The sequence below is a fragment of the Thunnus albacares genome, chromosome 24 (genome assembly GCF_914725855.1).
Source record: "Thunnus albacares chromosome 24, fThuAlb1.1, whole genome shotgun sequence".
NCBI classification, from domain to species: domain Eukaryota; kingdom Metazoa; phylum Chordata; class Actinopteri; order Scombriformes; family Scombridae; genus Thunnus; species Thunnus albacares.
In genome coordinates this window covers 794,375-812,662 of record NC_058129.1, presented here as the reverse complement: position 1 = coordinate 812,662, position 18,288 = coordinate 794,375, and the positions used below count along the sequence as shown (strand labels likewise).

Genomic DNA, 18,288 nt, shown 5'->3' with positions numbered 1-18,288 from the left:
ACATGGAGAAGTGTAATGCTAATAATAAATGTGAATTTGAATTTCAGACACTTTTAATTTAATGAAGGGAAATATTTAACAGTGTTAAGTAACATTTTCAACACTGTTCCTCATGAAATCAACCTGCAGTCTTTTTGTTTCCTGTCTGTCTAACAGTCATCTATGAAGTCGAGTAAGAAGAAGAAGAGAACGTCGTTCAAGAGGAAAAGCAGCAAGAAAGGAGTTGAGGTCAGTCACCACTGTATACTATGATCCTCCACAAGCAGACCATGAAGATCTCACTGTGTCTCTGAAATGAAAAACTACTGTGAAATTCTCCTGACAGGGCTTTTGTTTCACTTTATCTTCTCATCTCAACTGTCTGCTTCACACAAATACATGATAGAGAATAAAACTGTTTAAAGAAAACAGAGCTCAGGTTTTAACATCATCAATAGTGTTATATTCAAACTGCAGCATACACATGAGCACTAGATGGGTTTTATCGCAGGCTAAAAACCCATAGATAGTGCTTTTTTATGATTAAAAAAGGCTCCATCTCAAAACATTTTGTATCTTTGCCATCTGTTGAGAACATTTCCATTTTCTGGGTTTAGCAGCATAGTTGTGTTAATAAGTTTTTGGGACAAATACCTTCAAAAGGGCTGTCATCACTACAGGTGAGGAGAGGTGAGGTTGAAGCACTCTGCTTCTTTCATAGCAGCAAACTTTGATTCAAGAACAGTAGTTCCTAGTTAAGTTGGTTCAAATGACTGACTATATCACAAAAAAGATAAAGAAAATACAAAACATCAACAACTTTTTAATGCTCACACTGGAGAACATTCAACTTCATGTCTTTGTAAATTTAAGAGAAGTACAAAGAGAAGCTCAAAGTGCTGTTAGCTCTCTGTCCTGGACTGAGAGTACAACTGGAACATCAGTCACAGGTTAGACGGATGAAATGAGAAGCTCTGCTGCAGAATCTCTGATCTGAATACATCCTCTTCTCTTCTCTGACAGGAGGGACGACAGTGGAAGCCATTTATAATCCGACCCATCCCCTCACCACTGATGAAACCACTGCTGGTGTTTGTCAACCCCAAGAGTGGAGGAAACCAGGTATTCATGAATAAACCAGTTAGTCAGTCATTGGGTAAACCAGCAGTTCAGCAAGTGAGGGAGAAATTAATCAGTCAACAAATCAATATGTCATCCAGTTTTTAAATTGTGTATCAGCTTTCAGCCCTCCAATTGGATCCAGTTATTCATTTATTTATTGCAGCTAGTGATTATTTCATGTACACTTCAACTGTCAAAGAAAGTGGGAACTGAAGGGCGTACTTTTGGTTTGATGTATAATTCTGACAGACAGCAGTTATATTCTAAGTTCATGAGCGCCAAACTGCATTTTTTCAGTGTTTAATAATGGAGAGTTGTGTAGGCAGTCACCTGCCATCAAAGGCCTTACAAAGTTATTTATTGTTGAATTTTTGCAAAGTTCTGATGCAGAAGGCACATACCTGCATCTTTTGAGTCGCTCTTAGTGTCTTAGGAGTCCTCTGGACTTCCTCTAACTTCTTCTAGCACTTAAATGCTTTGTTTATTACTTAGACCAAAAGCTTAGGACTCTCAGTCCCAGCTTTAAGTAGATTCTGGATTGTCAGTAGTGGTAGTCAGTTTCTAGTCTTCCAATGTCCCATTTGTTTGTTTGTCTGACAGGGCACTAAGATCCTTCAGTCCTTTATGTGGTATCTGAACCCCAGGCAGGTGTTTGACCTGAGCCAAGGAGGGCCGAAGGAGGGGTAGGTCATACACGCACACAGACACACACACATGCGTAAACATCTAATGATGATGTTAAACACATTTAACTGAACTGAATGTACCATTAACCAGTTTAACTCTTCCAGGCTGGAGATGTTTCGTAAAGTTCATAACCTGAGGATTCTGGCATGTGGAGGAGATGGAACTGTGAGTACACACACACACACACACACACACACACACACACACACACACACACACACACACATAAACACAGACATCACAGTAGTATACCTATAGTTTAGTGTAACATATAAACACCTCCATGTTTGTACTCACAATAGAGAAGAAAATAGGTATGATGAGTACAACAAGAAATACAATGAAACATAAAATTGCTATGATGATGACTAAAACCATATGATATATGTATGTTTGTACTCTTCCATGCAGTAGGTGGTGAGGATAATCTTTAAGGTTTAGTGGCATCTAGTGGTGAAGCTGCATATTGCAATGAACTGAATACCCCTCCCCTCCCCGTCCTCTTCCAAGCATGTAGGAGAACCTACAGTGGCCAATATTAATACTAATTGGGAGATATAGGAAGATTAAAACATACTGTCCACTTGTAGTTACAAATCTCACTGAACTTCAAGAGAATTTAAAATGATGCAATAACTGGGCTCAATCAAAAGTCACACAGTGATTACGATCTCTTCCTGATGAATATTGAACTGAAGAAGGTTTTTAGGCAACCCTTGATACTAAGAGGGCAATTTTGTCATAATGGGCCTCATGCAAGAACCACTTATACAATCAGATTCCTTCTTAAGTGGCACGTACAAGTGATTTAAGAAAATTTGTGGCATTCATTGAACATAGAACTTTCTCTGAGGTGTGAATGGAATTTATGAGTGGTTCAGACCTCTTGTACGTGTCATGAATAGATCATCTCTGCCTTTCTTCACAAGGGGAAAACACTTTGGCTTAGAATAATAATGTCTTACTCTGAATGAATTTAGAGTTTAAATATGAACTACTATACTGAAATTAACTAAAATACTAAAACAAAATGCAAAATTAATATTCTGTTCAACATATTATCATCATCATGGCTGACAGTTTACAGAGGGTTTTTAGATTTTATGATTTTTGGCATATTTTGGTGCAGCAAGTGTTACATTTTAGTTGCTAGGAAACTTCTCTCACTCCAACAGCTGCCTTGGTGTCTCTCTGCAGGTTTTGTCCAGTATCATGCTGTGTTGCAGCTGACAGTGTAACATCACCTGTAGACTATAAGATTCTCCTCTAATATCTCTGTGACAGTCACATGACCGCCTCCCATATTTATCATGGAGCACTTTGCTTTAGAAAGATGTTTTTTTATTATTATTATTTTTATTAAAAAAGAAAGAGAGATGTTTTTTCGCATCTAACTTCACGTCAAAGTACTGCTCTGCTGTCAATTGTTTTGGGTGCTCTATTACTGACACTCCTTGATACTCCTTGTTGTTACACTTTGGTAACATTTTTTGCCCACAAATGGAGCAGAACATGGAGCCTTATATGGACATTTTAGGGGCATTTAGGGGCACTAATGAGCAGATCTCACAAACGGGCACCTCCTCATGAACAGGTGACATTCATCAGGCTGAAACAAGCAATCTATGATGGGAACACACCCTTTTGTCTCTGTAATTGCATGTCTCTCCCTGTGTGTGTTTGTGTGTGTGTGTGTGTGTGTGTGTGTGTGTGTGTAAAACTAGGTGGGCTGGATCCTGTCTTGTCTTGATGACCTGGCTTTAAACCCTCAACCTCCTGTTGCTGTGTTACCACTTGGGACAGGAAATGACCTTGCCAGGACCCTCAACTGGGGAGGGGTGTGTACAAACACTTGCACTGACACACACACTCATAACTAAACTATAATAGTAAATTAAAGTATTGTAAGCATGAGCTTTTTTTCCTGATGTGATTTTGTTATTTCAAAGTTAATACCCATCGTCATGTTTTGTTGATTTTATTGTCTTCCTCTGTGCATGTTTTATGATCACAGGAGTTTATATGATTGTGTACATGTATATGTTTTATTTACTCCAGGGCTATACAGATGAACCTCTGTCTAAGATCCTGTCCCATGTTGAGGATGGAACTGTTGTGCAGCTGGACAGATGGAATCTACAGGTTGAACCAAACCAGAGTTCAGGGGCTGAAGCGGATGAACAACAAACTGATAAGGTCAGCACACACGCACACACTTACTGGCAAAGACATCATATCCTTCCACTCTGAGCTGACCTCAGAGACTTCCACTGGTAAACAAGTTTCTGTTTACATTCAGTGTTGCTCAGCGACACACAGTGTGTGTGTGTACTTCAGGTCATTCCTTTGAAACTTTCTTCTTCCCTGCCATTTGCTGGCACATTGCTGTCTTTCTTGGCATGTTATTGCCACCTGTAGATTAGTGGACTAATGTGAAACGGTTGGCATGAAATGTATATTGTGTCATCTGTGTGTGCTTTACACATTATTGCCAATGGTCTTACAGTACTGGAGACAAACAAAATGAAGATCCACTCATAAAAACATTGTTTCATAGCTCTATTAGTGGTTACTCCACAGGTTATCTTTAACTCATATTTAAAGGGGACATATTCTGCACATTCACAGGTCTATATTTTTATTCTGGAGTTCCTCAAGAATATCCTTTCATGATTTACAGTTAAACTTAAACTCCTTATTTATCTTATACTGGCCCTTTACACAGCCCTTCAGTTCAGTCTCTGTCTGAAACAGGCCGTTTTAGCTCCTTTGTCTGTAAGGCCCCCCTCCTGATGTACCCACTCTGTTCTGATTGGCCAGCTCTTTTAAACTGTTCCTCAGGAGACCTCCGCTGACTCCAGAAGCTACATCAACAAACCATGAAACAAACTATAGTAGTAGGATTTCAATACTTTTTTTGTTATTTCCTCGAAATGTCACCTTCTCAAATACATCCATACATGTTTGAGCCGGAATCCGATCTGAAATATGAGAGTGGACAATGCAAACAACACATGGATTAACCTTATCAATAACCTTACCAACCAAGGCTATGGAACGGATGGCCATTTAGGGGCATGCATGATGAGACAACATCAGCTTGTCAGTAAGGTAGAAAAATGAAACACAAACGAAGTGCTCAGAGCAGGTTGAAGCCCTGATTTTTGACTTACAGGAAGCATTTGTACATATGTTAACCTCAAGTTCTGGAACTTTGATCATGTTTAACATCTGACATCATAACAGGATATAAATAACAGAAATCCACAAAAAGCAGAATATGACCCCTGTTTACCACAAATTCACTATGACAAACACATGCTCTAGATTCTTTAACCCTTCAAACTAAGAGACTAAAAAGAGTAACAGATGACTCATAACTGATTCATATCTAATCAGTTGTTAGTTTATTCCCCACCCCTTGTCCTGTTGACTAGCACCACCATCAAATCAGAAATTTACCCTTGACCAACACTTGGGTCTTTGACGAGCTTTGATCACTCATGGACTCCAGAACACCTGATGCTGGATCAGAACTAGTTCACCACCTGCTGCTGTTAAAAACGTTCTGCATCGGATCTACATTTTTCCAGTAAACATAATCCGGGTGGCAATTAAGTTGTATATAAATGTTATTTATTGGAGACAAGACTGCAGTGTAATGAGAGCTGTAACTAGTGTTTTCATGTTTGAGTGTGTTTTGTGTGTCTGCTTTCTTAGCTTCCTCTAGATGTGTTCAACAATTACTTCAGTCTTGGATTCGATGCCCATGTGACTCTAGAGTTCCACGAGTCAAGAGGTATGTTCATATTGATAATCAGAAAAGTGAAATATGTTATTAGAGCATTATATACTGTGTGAGTAGGTTTTTAACGTTGTTCAAATTAATAATGATGTGTGAAGATTATGGGAACATTGCTAATTTGTTACATTTAGTTCAAATGTTTGCAAAACCTTGACGTTTCCATTTGATTTGCTGCATGTTTCTTAAATGTTTTATCTATTTAATGTCTCTCTGTCATTGTTTTAGAGGCCAACCCAGAGAAGTTTAACAGTCGTTTTAGGAATAAGATGTTCTATGCTGGGGTGAGTAAAGTGTTACAGTAAAAGTAGTGGTTTGGTCCCTCTGACTGATATATTATTATATATGACATCATTAGATTATTAATAGTGAAGCATCAGTGTTAGAGCAGCATGTTACTGTTGTAGCTGCTGGAGGTGGAGCTAGTTTACACTACTTTATATACAGTTAGCTAGTTTAGTTCAGTGGTTCCCAACCTAGGGGTCGGGCCCCTCCAAAGGGTCAGCAGATAAATCTGAGGGGTTGTGAGATGATTAATGGGAGAGGAAAGAAGAAAAAACAAAGTTCTGATACACAAATCTGTTTTCAGTTTTTGAACTTTTTATCTAATCTTGGTGAAATATTGGATCATTTGAACATTTATTGAATGAAACCATGTGAGAAGTTATTAACAACTCATAGACATGTGAAATGTGACCCCGACTACACACTGCTTTTTGTAAGACGTCAAAAGCCAAAAAGGTTGGAAACCACTGGTTTCATCTTTAACAATGTGTTGTATTTTAAAAGCTTGTTATATTATCCATTGAGTCAAATCTTCATCTGAAAAGTAACTAAAGCTGTCAAATAAATGTAGTGAAGTAGAAAGTACAATATTTCCCTCTGAAATGTAGTTGATTGGAAGTATAAAGTAGCATAATATGAATACAGTACTCAAAATTAGTAAATGTAATTAGTTACTTTCCACCACTGATTAGCTGGCACATGACTGGTACAACAAAAAACACAAAACTTAATGGTAAGAAAAAAACAACAACAAATATCTCAATACAACAAATTCATGTATATTGGGAAGTTTTTATAAATGAAAAACAAAATATAAATCCCCTCCAACATCTCATTGGCTATTCAAACACCATTTCCTCTGATATTTGCCTTCTCTATCTTCTGGTGCAACCCTTCCCCACACGTCTCTGCTGTGATGTTCTCACAGCAACATGGATGCTCTGACTTCACTCTGTCTGTTCCTCTGTGTCCACCTCTCCCTCTGTTGGCTTTAATATTTTGCATGTTAGGATTAATACAATGAGCATATTGATGAACATGTCTGGCAGTACAAATCATTAGAAAAGCAGTTAAATCCAGAGGCTTACATAGGGGAGTTTTTCCTTACCGCTGTCGCCAAGTGCTTGCTCATGCGAGAATTGTTGGGTCTCTGTAAGTTAAAGAGTATGGTCTAGACTTGCTCTGTATGAAAAGTGCCCTGAGATGACTTTTGTTGTGATTTGGCGCTATATAAATAAAAAATGAATTGAATTGAATAGTTTAAGTTTGTACTTAAAAGTGTTATGAGAAACACAATGTTTGTTCTCAGAACCACAATCACAAAAAACTCTGCAATATTGGTTTCATCATATCAACTGTGTCACTTAAATGTTCAGAATATGACAGTTTGAGGTCACACCAGTTGCTGTCTAAGATGTTTTACAAGTGCCCCATGTCTATGTGGTAAACATTAGGTGACCCAAGTGTGGCTACTGTGTAGAACTGTGGTGAAAACCACACAACTAAATGAGAACTTTGCAGCGGTGAAGATTGTTGTTTGGGAACACTCTGTCTCTGGCTTTGTCAGAAGCAGCAGGGGATAACTCTGTGGGCTTCATGATGCACTCCTCTGAGGAGAGTCCCGCTTACCTGTGTGTTTGTCTATCTGTGTGTGTGTGTCTCTCATACAGACGGCATTCTCAGATTTCCTGATGGGAAGCTCCAAAGATCTGTCAAAGCACATCAAAGTGGTGGTGAGTAGCTGTCAATCAAGCAGTCAGTCATCCAGTCAACTGCTGCGTGAGAACACTCAATCATTCTCTTGCTCTGTGTGTGTTTGTGTTTGTGTGTCTATCTCTGTCTCCAGTGTGATGGGACAGATTTAACATCAAAGGTTCAGGACTTGAAGCTGCAGTGTCTGGTCTTCCTCAACATCCCCAGGTGAGTCAGCGCTGGTAATGGTAATGGTGGCATTGCTACTACTACTATGGATATTACTTTCCACACTACCTTCTACTGCAGTGGGGGAGATTAATCATATAATTTTTCATCTATTGTGTGTTTTTAATAACATTTCACCACATTCAAAAAATCTGCAACACTGTGCCTGTTCAAATCACGCCTGTTTATTTGCTTATATTGCTTGCTTGAGAACCGTATATGTATGTATCAATTGACAAACGTATCAATTAAAGCGATAAGGAATCAATAAATTAAATGGTTTAAATCCAGACAGAAATTCAACAGTGAGACTAAACTGAGGTGGAACCATAGAAGCAGTTTATAGCCTTCCATTGGTGATTCTGCTGCCAATCAAACGTGTCTAGTTTTGGCTAGTTTTACTGCTGTGGCCTCTGTTTTTCTCTCCTGTGTATGCTTGTTTTTTTCTCTTGGGCGGTTTAACTGAGCAGGGCGTGTGCCTTTGTCCTGCTCAGGATGTCAGAGCCCAGAAGCCCCACCCGGCTGTGATGTGAGGGTGTTTATATCAAACAGCCCCTGTTGCACTCAGACATGGGGAGAAGTGGCTCACTGTTTGCTTGTTTATTCAAAGTTTATTAATATTAAATGCGTTGCATGTCCAAATTGCACTAAAATTTGACACTGCACTTCCTTTGGTCCCCAGCAATGCACCTGCCAAGTGTTAAGTAGATCGGATGAACGGTTCAAGAGATATGTGAAGGACAAACATACAGACAGACAGACAGAGATTCCTTGCTTTCTATAGAGAAATTTACATGAACTATGTTTTATTTTATGTTTTTGAACATATCAAAACAGAATGAATAAGCAATAAATATCAAAATCAACATATTAAAAACTCTGTTTAATATGCAGATATTTGCAGCTGACATGATAAATCACGGTTGCTGGTTGTCATGGTAACACCACATGCTCACTGGCTCAGGACTCACTTTGGCAGGTGCTCAGCAGTCAGAAAAACAGTGAGCACCAGAGCAGCGATGAAAATATTTGAGACAAAAAAACAGCTCAAAGAAATGTTTTAGCATTTGAGTGTGTCCGTGCGCATGCTGGTAAACATACTGCTGGTAAACATGAAAACAAGACAAAATACAACCTGTCAGTGGAGTCAGACCTGCAGGTTGGTCTCTCTCCACATCAACAGCAGCTCACATGTCCCATTAAAATGGCCAAAACCTTTTTGGGGTTTGTATGTTTGTTTTTCCTTGTAAATCTTAAATATAAGCTAATTTTAACTGAAGAAAATGAAAGAAATACATTTAATATATTGATGTATTCAATTGTATTCATTGTTTATTTTAAGTAAAATTATTTATCTGTAAATTTGCACAGCACCTGTAGGCTTTTATACTGAGTGGCTGAGAATAGCATATATTATTTAACATTAATATAATATAATATAATATAATATAATATAATATAATATAATATAATATAATATAATATAATATAATATAATATAATATAATATAATATAATATAATATAATATAATATAATATATGAATTTATTGAAACCAATTAGCTTCTGTGTACATATAGGCTATGCAAGTTATATTGGGGGTTGTGTGGCTCGGGGTGCCATGAAAAAAAATGTCCTTTGAAGGGGTGCTGTGGTCTAAAAAAGTTTGTTCTATTGTGTATCCCGCTACTACATACACCATTGCATTATACACCATTGCAACTGTATTTCAGCCTGTGGCATGGTGTTTTTTTGTTCCCATTATGAGTTCTCTCAGTCAGTATGGTTTCCTTCCAAATGACATGAAACAGCACTAGACCCTTCGTCTGGTTAAGTATTAAAAATCTTATAAAAATATCTCTTTTGCATCCATTCAAACATCAGAATCATGCTACAGTAAACACAGAGAACATCATAATGACTCTGTGTTGCTGTGTCCTTGTTTGTGAATAATTGTGTCTCACATGCAGTTGTCAATTTGCCTCATCAAGAATGTTCAAAAGGGACTTTTATCTCCTGAGTTTAGTGGATCCATAGTTCCTGGAACTATTCGGTCAAAAAGGGGCATCTGTTTAGTTGACTCTCCTGCAACATGACATTCTGTAACCACTGGCAACTGGTTTAAAAGCAAAATGCCCAGTGGTAGGTTAAGTAGGTTAAACGTTGAAAAAGCAGCTGCTACTTGTTTATCCAGTAGCAAAACACCAATTGTTTGTACAGTATACAGTTCACTCACCGACCACTTTATTAGGAAAACTGTACAGTCTAATGCAATCCAATACAACAGCTCTGCCATAAATTCTACTTTTACAAAGCTTATATATTTTCAATTTTTGTTGACATTGTCAAAAAGGTGATAATTCTACTTTATGTTTATTATTGAGGTCATAGTGGGTGGTGGTGGTGGTGTACTGGAGTGCATTATATTGAAAAGTGTTCCTAATATTTTGCCCCCTCATATATGTTAATGTGGGGATAACACTTTTCACTTTAAGTGGAGTTTATGGAATTTATAGCAGAGCTGTTTATTGTATGTTGTATTGGATTGCATTAGATTGCTGAGGTGAAGTGTATTTATTATGTATAAACACGCTGCAAACTCCCAACACGGAGGGAAAACAGGCAGATAAAACATACTGAATGTGAATGTGACCTTGCTGCAGTAATCATTTAGATGATGCTGTGGCACTTTTCTGCTGTTTGTGTGTTTTTGTGATCCGGGCGTATTTATATGCTCTCAAACATTTAGTCACGACATCATGAATCAAGCGTAACCAGTTATGTGTGTTAATTTATTTGGAATGCCTTCTGTATGGTGGGCGCCTGATATTACTCAAGCTGTTTATGACACGGAGGAGAAAAGCCACCAATTTGTGTAAACGCTTTTTATAATCATGTTTATTGGTGTTGGTGGTGTTGGAGCCTTGATGTGCAATAAACACAATCTCAGTGCTGAGGAAGACTCATCATCACTGCTGTAGATGTTTGTCCCTGCTGTCAGTGAAGAGCTAATTGCAGAGTTGGTGCAGTTCATGAATGGAGAGATTCCAACCAAAATCAGCCACAATGACTTTTAATCAAATCAAATGGTGATGATGAGTGTTTCTGCTGCCTCTGATAATAACAGTGTGTGTGTTGTGTGTATTTTTGGAATTGATGGTTATGATGATGTGCTGTGTGTGTGTGTGTTGTGTGCTTCAGGTACTGTGCAGGCACTACACCTTGGGGAAACCCTAGTGAACATCACGACTTTGAACCTCAGCGCCACGATGATGGATACATCGAGGTCATTGGATTCACCATGACGTCACTGGTACGGAGCCCTCACTGTGTCCTGGTAACTGGGTAACCAGGGAAGGAAAGGATCTATATGACCAGCTGCCAGTCAACAGTCTGTTTTATTAAAATAATATAAATATGAATTTAATATTACTTAGAATGGACTTAGTATTATTTGTGATTATGTCAGTAGTAGTTTGTTGTTGTTAGTTTATTAGGTCCACATTGAAGAAAAAAAAAGCTGTACAGGAACAAAGTCATAACATTTTAAGAAAAAAGTCTAATAATAATATTTTGAGATTTTAATACTTGATGAGAGCAGTCTATCAGCTTATATGTGTCAAATAAGTGATGCTGATCACTCAACCAGTTATAGCTGGTTTCACTAATACGCACCTCATCTTATGCGAGAAAATGAAACCAGTTCCATGATGAATGAGTCAATAAGCAGACATGTTTGAAACAGCAGCTGGAGTTCAGAGGAGACCTGGTTTTCTCCAGACAGCTGAGCCAAGAGCGAAGTCAGGGCATCAGAGAGAGATTTAAGCTCAGTGGGCTTTATGCAAATGATGTGAAAGGCAGCAGAGTCTACCTGTCATATAAAATGCATAATTTATCCCATTCAGACTAACGCAGAGTCACAGTCATCTGCCAGACATCTACTGTCTCTGGATGAGATAAAGTTTAGGGAAGCAGTTGTGATTGAGAAGAAACAGTAACAAGAAGTTACAATAACAAGATGTACATTTACCAAACCAGCTGCTCATGCTTGAAGCCTCCTCTTGGAAACAAACTTCTAATAGGGCATAAATCTCACTTTTGTGTGCCTTATTGTCCACACAACTGTTAACTCCACCACCCCCAATATATTTTTTTTAATTTTAAGAGGCATTCCACTGATTTTACTAAAGGGAGTACTACTCAGCCCATGAAAACAGTTTTATAATATCTGTCTTTGAAGGAGTTTGACTGTCTGTCTTTTGAGTCCCTCCTACTACTTCATGAAAGTGTAATATTAATTCCCTGAAGTAGCCTTTAATGAAGTTATACCTGGGGTAATGTTGTGAATATTTGGTTACTGAGTGTGTCTCTCTGTGTGAAGGCTACTCTCCAGGTTGGAGGTCATGGCGAGAGGTTGAACCAGTGTCGAGAAGTAACTCTCACCACTACAAAACCTCTTCCAGTGCAGGTATGCACATGCGCACAAACACACACACACACACACATACACCTACAGTGGTGGAAGAAGTATTCAGATCCTTTATTTCAACAAAACAGATTTGGCAGAAATGGAATATAATATTCAGAAGTATGTTTTAATTAGTGTATAATCACCTGAAAATAAGAACTGATGGTGTTTTCATTAGCTTAGAATGAACCCTTTACATCTTGACAGGGGAGGATGAGGGGAGGGGTATTCAGTTGGTTGCACTATGCACACTGGTCCTTTAAGTACCAATACAGCAATGTAAAAATACTCCATTGCAAGTAAAAGTCCTGCATGGAAAATCCTACTACAGTAAAAGTACATAAGTATTATGAGCTTGATGTAGTTAAAGTATTGCAGTAAAAGTACATAAGTATTATGAGCTTGATGCAGTTAAAGTATTGCAGTAAAAGTACATAAGTATTATGAGCTTGATGCAGTTAAAGTATTGCAGTAAAAGTAGTGGTTTGGTCCCTCTGACTGATATATTATTATATATGACATCATTAGATTATTAATAGTGAAGCATCAGTGTGCAGTGTCACACACACACAAACACATGTAGGAATATCACTACACTTGGAAATCATTATGATGCACTCATTAAATCATAGGGGCACCACCTCCATTGATTAATTAGTTTATAAATTATAAGTAGGAGGAAAAATAATCAAATGAAATAAATCAGTCTTACATCTGAAAGTCATGAACTCTGAATACAGGGACTCCCATCTCTGTTGTAAACACAGACAAATACAACGACTAGGTGATAAATAAAGATATTTATTGAACTACAAAGGAATAGGGATGAATAGGGAAACACTAAGCGTATGTACATATATACAAATAAAATGAATTGGTAAATTAAGTTAACAAGATGCTGCTGACAGAATGAATGAATTAATGAATGAATGTTGTCAAAAACGCAAGGAGGGGCAATTAACTAAGTCCTTGCATTGTACTTGCATCAACTCTGAGACAGAAGCATGGTAGATGGTTTTCTTACTGTTTCCTTGGTGATGAAGCGTGGAGTAAGGGGAAGCAGATTCGTTATCCTCGGGTTGCCGGAGTAACAGCTAGATGAGCATCGTTGCAGTAGGTTTGGTGAAACAGCTGGTTCACTCTTTCTCAGGAGGATGAATCCAGTCTTGCTAGCTGAGGCCGCGTAGTGTCTCAGTCTTGGTGCATTCACTGGCAGGCTGCAGAGTTGGATGCATGGAGCTCTCAACTAATCAGAAGAGTCCTTGGAAAAGTCTTTAAAAAGTTTAACTACACAATAAGAATAGGAGATTACAAAAATAATAGATAATTCAAATGTAAAACGGCTTGGCTTGGCTTGTGGCTTAGGCATTTTTGCAGTCTTTTTGCTTCTTAGTTGAGTCTTTCCATCCCGGCTGATAAGACAGAGAGGAACACAGAAGAAGCAGCAGTGCTCAGCAAGGCAAAAAGCAAAAGAGGAGCAACACCCAAAAAGGCATGAACGAAGAAGAACCAGACAAAAAGTTGTAACATTTCTTCTAGCTAGGAGGGGTGTTTTTGGAGAGAGAGGATCCTTGCTGCTCTTTTGAGGAGCTGCATTGATTGCTAATGAATTCCTTTTTGTAGAGAGAAAACCGGCCCCCGACTTTAAAAGGGAATTATTTTATCCCTATCAGATATTTAAAAATGACACGCTCGCAAATTGACAAACTCATTCTGTCGTCAATGTCATCAACACATCATGAAACAGTGAGAACACTTAGAAATTGTAATATTGATTAACCACATAAAATACAGAATAAAATCAATGAAACTTATTTTTTCTAATCTGTAATTCAACCTATGAAGAAAGCATTATCCTATCAATCAAACCATAGATAAATGACACACTTACACTTATTAATATCAATTTTTCATAATTTTTAGTGGCATTTCCGACCATTTCAGACACTTATTGTATATAAAATAAAAAGAGAGGAGGAGAGCGAGTCAAAGGAATGCAGCTTCTCCTAAAATGTACAATTTAAGAGATCGGAGCTAGCAGAAGAAGGGAGGGAGGCTCAACCATGTTCGGCAGAAAAACAGAGTCGTTAATTTCCAAAACTCATTTTCAAATTATTTTCCTCCTTGGCAGGTGGTGAGGAGGCTTGGTTTCATTATTCTACACACACACGTACACACTGTATTGTACATCTGTTACTGTACTGCTTCACTGTACTCCAAGCTTTTTGTAGTACTACTGTGCTAAATATTCATATTGTCTCAGCAGAGTCATATTTCTTCACACAGCTTAAGTGTTGACTACTAAATACGATGCAATATTCTGTAGCGCATCTAAAGTTACCTCCTAATATTACAGAATATAGTTTATTCTGACTTTTCACAATTGAGAAGACCAAGTATTCATATGATTGATTCTTTGGTTTATTGATTGATTATTGATCAATTTTGATGACTTTTAGGTGGATGGTGAACCATGCAGACTTGCTCCCTCAGTCATCCACATTAGCCTCAGAAACCAGGCTAACATGGTTCAGAAAACTAAACGAAGGACGTCACTACCACACCTCAACGAGTGAGTGTCACACACACACACACACACACACACACACATACACACACATACACACGAGCATGATAGGCTTAATTTTCCAATACTTGTCTAACTAACTGGACATGATAATGTAAGACTTTGTAATAATTAATCTGTTAAAACTGGTCTGGTCTGGTTTGTGTCTCAGCCAGCAGCCAGTCCCAGAGAGGCTGAGGATCAGAGTCAGCAGGATCAGTATGACGGACTATGAGGCTCTGCACTATGACAAGGACAAACTACGACAAGCATGTAAGGAAACACACTCACATCCATCTGCAGTGGTGGCAACAATGTCTGCAGTTACTGTTGTTATGTATCTGTTATGTGTAGCCAGCAGTGATAACCAGACTCACTGTATGTAAGAGTTTCTCATGAACAAACATAACATGTTTTTGTTAATGGTGTGAGTGATAACAATGTTCCCAGGAACTTTATTTTGCTATTGTGGTCATACAGTTTGTTTTATATGGTAAAAAATGTTACCAATTGTATCTCAAGCCCTTCTTTGGTTATTGTCAATAACCCAAAATCTTTTAGGAAAAATGTTAAAACAATGTAATAGAAACGTTTAACAGATACATGGTCCAAATGGTATATTTATAGAACACCAAAAAAGGCTATGTGTACCAATATTTGATTAAATTGGACTAAGCATGCGGAAGTTATGGTGTATGATTCATAATAGGAAAATAAGACAAAGTACAAGTGTGAAAAAAGACAAAACAATACAAAAAACCATATGTTTTAACACCAATTAATGTCCATTGAAAAGATTTCGACACTGTCCAGTCGTATATCATCTCTAATGATTTGCAGATCAAATAATCCAATAAAAGTCTTATACAAGATTGTTTTAAGGGGTTTAAAGGGTCTTTCTCTACAGTAGAACGGTATTCAATGTGCAGTGGGCTTATCAGTAGTCTTCAGTTACTCTTCAAGCACACAAAAATGACATTTTGAAAAGATGAGTTGGTTATATCAGACCACATTTTCAACCCGCTGCTTCCTGCTTGTCAGTATGTGGTTAGGATGTCTTCCGATGTGTTGAACATGGTCAAGAAGTTGCATGTGGACGTACCTGAATATCTTCAGGCTGAAGTGGGAATTAAACTGCTGGATGATTAGAAGGTAGAGCAGTGATCTGAAGGTCAACAAGATGATTTTCAGCTGTCTCTCCATCCTTTATCTCAGTCGCTTGTCATGCTGCAGTGATGTGATGGAGCTGTGAGTGTCTGTGTTCACATGAAAGATATCAGACACACACACACACACACACACACACACACACACACACACACACACACACAGTGCGCAGTGCTGGCGTTGCTGATGTTTCATGTACATAGAAGAGGAAAGCTCTGCCTCTGACTGTCTCTCTCTCTCATTGGGAACAATTACACTCACATGGCTTCACAGAACACACATGCACTCATTTGGTTCATGTTAGTTCAGAGTGTTGACACAAGGTGGCGCTCTTAGCTTTTATAACATTGTAAACAGCCCCCTTTATAATACTGTAAACTATTTATATTGCTGTAAATGTAGACATATTTCTCTTTCTTTCTGTTTTTTGCATGTCATTTGTCTGTACTGTTGAGCCTTGGGATTCAAGCCTAAACCATGGGGGAAATATGTATATATACTGTATATACATATTTCATAAGAATGATGATAATAATATATAATATTATTCATTTAAAACCTCGCTTAACTTAAAAAAAATCCCTAAGTGTTATGTTGAAGTGTTATATATTTGATTTGGCTGACTGATATTCATTTTTTATACTTCATTCTTTGTTCTCGCTATCTGAAGTTTGAGTTGTTTTCCCACTATGCAAATCAATCACTGCTCTCAACTTGTGGATGTGACACTTGGAGAGATGGTAAAAATATGTTTCATACCCCGAGGCACAGTGGTTACATCATCTCAATGCCATTTCTCTGAATGGCATTGAGATGTTATATCATCTCAATGCCGTTCATTCACGCCGTGCTCTGTATTCCATCCTGAACATATGTGGAATGTAGAGATTGTTTCACGGGGATGTGGACGGATCTTTCATAGTGTTTTTTTAAACAGTGATCTGTACTGTTAGAATTATAGGAGAACTATCATCTAAGACACTCCTAAAGTTAACAAATTCAATGACTAAATACAAACATATTTATTCTGTAATGTAGTTCTATGTTACATGATATACATATTATGTATATTATAAAATCATGTATGTCCTAGTGCAGCAAATAACAGTTGCTTTTACCATCTGTTACTCTGACAATTACTGTAGTTGATTAATTAATTCTTAAATGTAAAAAGAGTCCAAAGTGACATTTTGTCAAACCAATTAGATTCATTATTTCTGACAACACGATTGCAGCTGCATCTTCAACTAGGTGTCAGGTTATTCAGAGATATAAAGGTATCAAATGTATAATTTTACACTGAATAAACAGAGATTTAGTTACAGATATCAGCACATTAATGTCAAAATGCTGTATATAGTCAGTTGTATTGCACATGGCCTCTGTGCATATTAGACTTTATGTACATTGTTTTATTGCACATAATTGTTGTATTTTACATTCTGGGACTAAATTAAGCTTATTACACTTGGTTGAAACCCCTAAGATACAGTGATAGAAGTCGAAGAAATACACATTTGAGAAGCGGGAACCAGAATATGTTTGAAATTGTTGCTGGACATTTAACCACTCAATTATCAACTTTTTTGATGATTAATTTTCTGTCGATGGACTAAACAGTTGAGTGTTTCAGTTCCAATATGTTTACTGTCTTTGAAAAGTGTTCACTCCTCTTAACTTTTTCCACATTTTGTTGTCTGGTTACAGGAACCTTAAGTAAAATACTAACTAATGACCAAGAAAGGCTGCATTTACAAACACAACGTTACGTGTACCATTACAGTACCCTACACAACAACCAATCAGTCACTTCTTAAAAAGACTGGTTCAAAAGGAAACATCCTCAGAGACAGTCCATGAAAAGAATGCAGTACTTTGTAAGTGGGTTGTGTGGCTGTTTTAAGATGCACCTGGCTAATAAACAGCTGTGCTGCTTCTGTCTGTTATCCGAAGAACATTCCATTGAATAGTGAATTAGACTGAGAGTAAACAGGTACTACTCTTTAAAGTTACTGCTCACTCTCAGTGGCAGTCTTTTCTATCAATGAGAGGTGTGTGTGTGTGTGTGTTTGTGTGTGTGTTTGACTGCTCTTCCAGCACAATAAGCTGTGTGATGTTCAGCCAGCAGTTTTGTGTTGGTGCAGCGGGCAGCCGGCCTGGGCTGCCTCAGGGGAGCAGTCTTTATTGTTTGAGCGACCTACGTCGGTTTACTGATGACGGGCCAGCTCGGTCAGGCTCATTTAATAAAATGAAAGACACAAATGCCAGCAGCAGGAAAAGGAGAGCAGTTTA

The 18,288-nt window shown here is 37.9% G+C and overlaps 1 protein-coding gene across 4 annotated transcripts in view; it reads left to right on the top strand.

Annotated features, from left to right (window-relative positions):
* Positions 1-18,288, top strand: part of LOC122976005 (diacylglycerol kinase zeta-like) — a 121,083-nt gene that overhangs the window by 39,570 nt on the left and 63,225 nt on the right. For all 4 annotated transcript variants that reach the window (XM_044344249.1, XM_044344248.1, XM_044344247.1 and 1 more), the window contains 14 exons: positions 157-228; positions 1,003-1,101; positions 1,702-1,784; positions 1,893-1,953; positions 3,513-3,626; positions 3,847-3,984; positions 5,509-5,587; positions 5,819-5,874; positions 7,546-7,608; positions 7,722-7,795; positions 10,997-11,108; positions 12,177-12,263; positions 14,723-14,835; positions 15,002-15,102. In XM_044344249.1, the coding sequence (XP_044200184.1) occupies positions 157-228; positions 1,003-1,101; positions 1,702-1,784; positions 1,893-1,953; positions 3,513-3,626; positions 3,847-3,984; positions 5,509-5,587; positions 5,819-5,874; positions 7,546-7,608; positions 7,722-7,795; positions 10,997-11,108; positions 12,177-12,263; positions 14,723-14,835; positions 15,002-15,102 (1,252 nt within the window). The remainder of the gene's footprint in view (positions 1-156; positions 229-1,002; positions 1,102-1,701; positions 1,785-1,892; positions 1,954-3,512; positions 3,627-3,846; positions 3,985-5,508; positions 5,588-5,818; positions 5,875-7,545; positions 7,609-7,721; positions 7,796-10,996; positions 11,109-12,176; positions 12,264-14,722; positions 14,836-15,001; positions 15,103-18,288) is intronic.